At 39.0% G+C, this 6000-nt stretch overlaps 1 protein-coding gene across 3 annotated transcripts in view; it reads left to right on the top strand.

The window, feature by feature from the left end:
* Positions 1-1735: 1735 nt before the first annotated feature.
* Positions 1736-6000, top strand: part of ARMC3 (armadillo repeat containing 3) — a 91426-nt gene continuing 87161 nt past the window's right edge. For 2 of the 3 annotated variants that reach the window (XM_036843616.1, XM_036843615.1), the window contains exon 1: positions 4860-4907. In XM_036843616.1, the coding sequence (XP_036699511.1) occupies positions 4860-4907 (48 nt within the window). Of the gene's footprint in view, positions 1804-4858; positions 4908-6000 lie in introns of those variants that run through there. The other variant, XM_036843617.1, reaches the window with a different exon arrangement.

Below are 6000 nucleotides of genomic sequence, written 5' to 3'. Positions count from 1 at the left end.
CAAGAGAACCAGGGACAGATCCTTGGGAAATATCAACATTTAAGGCTGTACAGAAAGGACCTTAAATAATGCTTATGAAACTAGGAGGATCAAGGAAACCCAGGAAGGTGTTTCAAGTATGAGGTATCATCAAGAGTGTTATTTGCAGCAGCGATGTCAAAAAAGATGAAGTCTAAGTAACAGACAATGGATTTGGGTAGTTGTAGTGGTAGGACCAAACCAGATCACTATGGTTTGAAGAGTGAATGTAGGTTAAAAATGTGGAAGTATCAAATGCAAGCTACTTTGGGGGAAATTCATGGTCAAGAAGAGAAAGAAAAACAGAATGATAGCTAGAAGGAGAGCTACAGGTTCAAAGGAGGCTTTTTGTTTTTTGTTTTTTGTATGAGGCAAATGAGAGACTTCACAGTATTCATATACTGAAGGGAAGAGAGAGAGAGGCTGAAGATACAGGAGTGTATTATTCAAGGTCCAATCAGGAGACGGAAATCACATGTTATTTGACCATACAAAATCTAATATAAAGAACTGTTAAATATGTATAAAGTTGTTTATCAGGTAATTGAAAAGGTAAGAAGAGGACATAAAGGGATAGGAAAGAAGCAATGGTAAGAAGCATCTAACACTCTTAGGACTGGGAGGCTAACGGAGACAGGTAGCAGATGGAGTTCAAAAAGCCTGAGGGGAATTCAGGAGAGGGAGAGATTTTTTGCTAAGATCAATCAAAGAGTATTTTATGAAGATGGCATTTGAGCTGGGCTTCATTATGCAGAAATGAAAGAATATTCCAGGAGTTGTGCAAGTTGCCCATGACCTCGCAAATGGTAGATGCTTAATAAATATTTGTTGAATAGATGAAATGATGAAGGAACAGAGTGAGCACAAATCTAAAGGAGAAAAGCATGGAAAAATTTGGGGGAACAGTAAGTTTGGCTGGGGCTTGTGTTTGGGACAGGGGTGGGCTGCACAGATAGAACGGGGGTGGGGGGCAGATGGCTTTGAAGAACAGGCTAACGAGCTTAGACTTTATTTTAGGAAGCCGCTCAAGTCTGAGTAGGGGAGTGACATGACTAGAGCAATAATTTCCGGAAGGTTGATCTGTGGTACCAAGAAAGCACTGGAAAGAGAAACCGAAACCATCACTTAGAAGGCAAAAAATGATGACCTGGATTGGGGTGACAGTAAAGATTTAAGAGAGGGAATAGACAGGGGACAAAAAGTGGAGGGCGGATTGATTTAAGCGCTGATTGGAGTTGGGGGTGGAGGGCGAAGAAGGGAAACTGAAGTTCCAGGCTATTGGGAGGAATGGCAGAAAGAGGAAACAGCTGTAAGAGGAGGAGGTTCTGAAGGGACATGATACGTTCTGTGGGGACAGACTGGACACCCTCGTGCCTGGAAAGTCAGCAATGCACGCACCTCAGAGTATGTGAAACCATAGCCAGTCCTCTGGCCAGCTGCTGAGGCGGCCCTGTCTCCCGATTTACACTTGTCACTAGGGCTGGCCCTCAACAACTGGAAGGAGAGGATTCCCAGTGTCTATCCTGCCCCGAAGCCCGGGACTCAGGAACAGAGGGCGCACACAGCTCCTCAGGTACCTACCTCTACTCACGAAGGGGAAAGGGGCGCCTCGGGAAGCCGAGCGCGCGCTTCCACGGCCGAGGCGCACGCGGGCGCGGATTGCGCAGGCGCGGCCCGCTGTCGCCTAGCAACCAGGCACAACAGTGGACTAGAGACGCGAGCTGGCTGCAGCCGGTGCAGCTGGCCAGGTCTGAGAAGCCGCTGCCCGGCGGGATCTCCCTGCAGGTAAAGGCGGGAGGGCGGCTGCACCGCTACCCCTGCGGTTTGAAGAGAGGCCCAGGGTAGAGGCCCCAGCAAACTTTGGGGAAGGAGATAGTGCCCCGCGTGTGGGGGGCATCTGGGGCAACTGAGGGAACACCTTCTAAGGACCTCTGGGTCCCTGCCTTACGCCCGCAGTGTTAGACTGTGGTTCCCGTGGATTTCATAAGCGTGCCGGCCGCCTCCTATCTAACAAATAGGGGACAAAACTGAGGCCCAGAGTGAGGATCTGAGGGTCTAAGATTCCGTTACTTGACTCTGAGCAACTCAAAAAGTGGGTCCCCAATTGCTCTAGCCCTTCTCCTCAACATAAATCTCGTTAGAAAATGTTTAAGATCGCATAGGCTGAAAATTCACAAAAAAGATCAATAAATTCGTGAAAAAATGTGACTCCTTTCCAGTAACCAAGAAGATGCATATTCAAAGCAGATTTGTTTTCATGTCCAATGCCGTGAAGTTCATACCTTTTCACCCAGTTATTTTACTACTAGGGATTTCTCCTAAAGAAACAGTTGCAGATGTAGATGAAAATTCTATTGTCTAAGGATGTTCATTTGCAACCTTGTCCATAATTCCAGAAAATTGGAAACAAATGCTCAACAACAGGGGACTGGCTAGATGGTGGATTTTAAAATATTATTTTAAATGACATGCTGATCCACTAATGATGATTGAAGCAATAAATGGAGAATGAGATTTCATGAACTTGTCCATTAGTTTAAGAATTTAGTAAGAAAATGGTCCCAGGAAGGGAAGTTGAGAATAGCAGATAGAAATCCAGGTAAGATGGTAAAATCACTATAGAAAATACACAAAACATGAGCTATATCCAAATAGTGCTGATCTCCCTGAACTTATTTCTGAGTGATTTTTTAAAAATTCCATATTCCCTTCCTTGTTTTCCAAATTCTCTGTAATGAAATGTTATACCTTTATAAGTGAACAGTAGACACAGAATTATACACTTAAAAATGGTTAAAATGGTAAATTTTATGTGATGTATATTTTAGCACAATAAAAAAAAATCAATGGGCAGGTGGTAAGACAGTCAAGGAAAACAAATTTAGTTTGCTTCAAAAAGTCAAAGAGATTTATTTTCTTAATTTGACGTCTCTGTAGCTTTAAAGGGAAATGAGTCTTTAAAGAATAAAATAAGGTAATTTAGTTGTATCACGTTGATTTTAAGTGAAATGTTTAACTTACAAATTAAAAAAAAACCTTAGGGTCATCTCTGGGGTTCACTGCCCCTGGACTATGTCAGCTGTGTATTTTCTCCCTTATTAAACTGTTATATCCAATATGGTAATAAAAAAAACAAACGAAATGCTTCCTACTTCACCATATTGCCGAGGACCAGTTCATCTCTGTAATCCTGTATGTTTAGGCTATTCCAGCCTCTGTATTTTTCAGTATGCAATTACTCAAAACCACTATCCTGAAATGGGAAAAATAAGTTCCTGAGTGAAAATCAGATGACTTCAAGTAACTTTCTACGGGTGTAATTTACTTGCTTCTTGAATGTTATTCATAAGGAATTCTTTTGTAAAGCAAAGGCTGCTATATCTTGGAATTGGTTATAAAGAGCTGTGAAATCTCTTTTTCCTAGAGAAATCATAGGTCAGATTTTCATCTGTCCAGAATAGTCTGTGTGTCTGCCTGAAACATTATAGGCACAAAGTCTAGGATCTCTGTGCTTTTCAAGTATCTGTGAAAGAAAGATATTTGGGATCTGAAAAAAAGCATTTGGTCTAAAATATGAAAAGAAAATTCAAAAATTAATATTAAGTGTTTTATTAATATTAAAATTACATTTGAAAACAATTTTCTTATTTTGCAAGAATTTCAGGTGTACAAACTGATGAGTCATTTCAAATGCAAAATTTCAAATCTTTTTTATGATGAAAATTATATTTAACAGGGGATGTGGGTGTATTTTAATGTTTTAACATATTAGGTATAGCATGAGGTAGTGCACAGCATAAGCTTGCCCAGGCCCTCAAGGGTCTTGAAATTTATGTGACTTGAAGTTAGGGACCTGGAATAGATGTCTTTCAGAAGTCACTATGAGTTTCTATGAACATGTGGCTTTTTAACTTATGTGATCAATTCTTGGAGTTGCTTTTGTCCCTTGGCAAACCATCTGAACTAACCCTGACATTGTAGATTCTCTCCAAAGATTTCCTACTTCCCAAAATTTTCTTGAGACTATAGTAATTCCCTTGAGACTAGAATATACCATCTGAGATTGCCCTAATACCAAACATAACCCCACAAACTCTCATTGGAGAAAACATGAAAGATTTCTAGGGTTATTTTAACAGTCACCAGCATCTTGGAAAGTTCTCTGTACCCAGGTGGAGTTAGTAACCCCAATTTCCCTAGAATACATCTTTTGAGATTCTCAATTACTTTTTTATTGAGCTATGGAATACATTAGAGAAAACATTTTTTTATCTGGGAAAATGACACATATGTTCACTTGGTCTTGGTAGATCTTGGATATCATTCAGAAAATAATTACCCCCAGGAACAACAGAGTTAATGATTTTTATAAATGTCAAATGCCCAGTATGTACCAGACACTGTTCTAGGTGCTTGGGATAGATCAGTGCAAGAAAGCAGACAAAAATCCCTCCCTTTGTGGCAGAACATTCCTGCAGATCTCAAAAGTAATTTAGATTTGGTCTCCCAAGCCCTACACAAGTGAGCTATAAGCATGGTAAACCATTACCTGTTATGTAAGTAAAATTGATGTCATTAATGTATTCTCCTTCTTTCCAAACTGGAAGCCAGGACTAATGCCCAACAATCTTATCAATAAGTTCCTTTAAAATTGTGACGTTTGGGATGTAGGTAACATATTTGTATATGTGCAATAATTTCTACATGTATTGCCCAGTTTCTTTTTAGGTAAAATTTAGAGGACGAAGTACATCTCCTCCTAGGAATGCAGGTAACTGAGAGATTTGTACATATACAATGTACAAATGACATTTTAACCATTTGTGGCATCTTTTTCCAGAATGGGTAAAAAGATAAAGAAGGAACCAGAGCCCCCTCCCAAGGATGTGGTAAGTTTCTGATTTGAATACTAGCAGCATGTTAACAACCAGTTTTAAAAATAAACTGTTGAAACAGTTTGGCATGTACCACTATATACATGAGTGCATGGTGGCAGAAGTCCAAAGTCTGACTAATGATAAGATTAGTCAGAGAAATCTAACATTATGTAAACAAACATTTACAACATTGTCATTACCTGATTAGCACAATTAGAGAGTAATTATTAGCTTTTCCAGTATGTGGATGGCATGTTTATAAGCCTAGTTAATGAACAAATAGTTTTGGTTTGTTCTTTCAAATACTTTAAATTTACATTTGCCAGTCTCTCATTAATGTTAATTATCCAAATGAATTTTAAAAAATGACTGGAAGTTATGCTATAGCTATTAAGTATGTATGTGAGGTTGTCTTAAGATGACTATTTGGATATTGGAAGTCCTGTATTTTCCAATTCTATGGAGAGAAAAATCTGTGTTCATCACCTTTTTCTCTTTCCAGTGCTTGAATAATGCATTCCCCACAACACAAAACCTTGTCTCTCCCTTTTAAAAGCAGGGTTCAACAATGTCCAATAGGTTGGTCATTTGGGACAAGGTGATCTTAGAAGTTGTAAAATAATTTAAAGTGATCATGGTAAATAAGCATGGATCATACAAAAATTTATTTCCATAGTGGTAGTGATTATAGAAGTAAACAATTAGAAGTAACAAAAATGTTTTATAATAAAAACTTAGTTAAATAAATTATTCCATTTTGATAAAATGATGTCACTGAATATTTGATAGCATGGGAATATGATCACAACATATGAATTAAAAAGCTATGACATAAAGAGAAAATAAATTGAGTTATTTGTAGTGAGGTGGATGGACCTAGAGTCTGTCATACAGAGTGAGGTAAGTCAGAAAGAGAATAACAAATACCGTATGCTAATGCACATATATGGAATCTAAAAAAATGGCACTGATGAACCTGGTGGCAGGGCAGGAATAAAGACGCAGACGTAGAGAACAGACTTGAGGACGTGGGGGGGAAGGGGAAGCTGGGACGAAGTGAGAGAGTAGCAGTGACATATATACACTACCAGATGTAAAATAGATA

Source organism: Balaenoptera musculus, chromosome 2 (assembly GCF_009873245.2).
Source record: "Balaenoptera musculus isolate JJ_BM4_2016_0621 chromosome 2, mBalMus1.pri.v3, whole genome shotgun sequence".
Classification (NCBI taxonomy): Eukaryota; Metazoa; Chordata; class Mammalia; order Artiodactyla; family Balaenopteridae; genus Balaenoptera; species Balaenoptera musculus.
The sequence above is the reverse complement of the archived record's forward strand: the minus strand, read 5'-3'. Positions and strand labels throughout refer to the sequence as shown.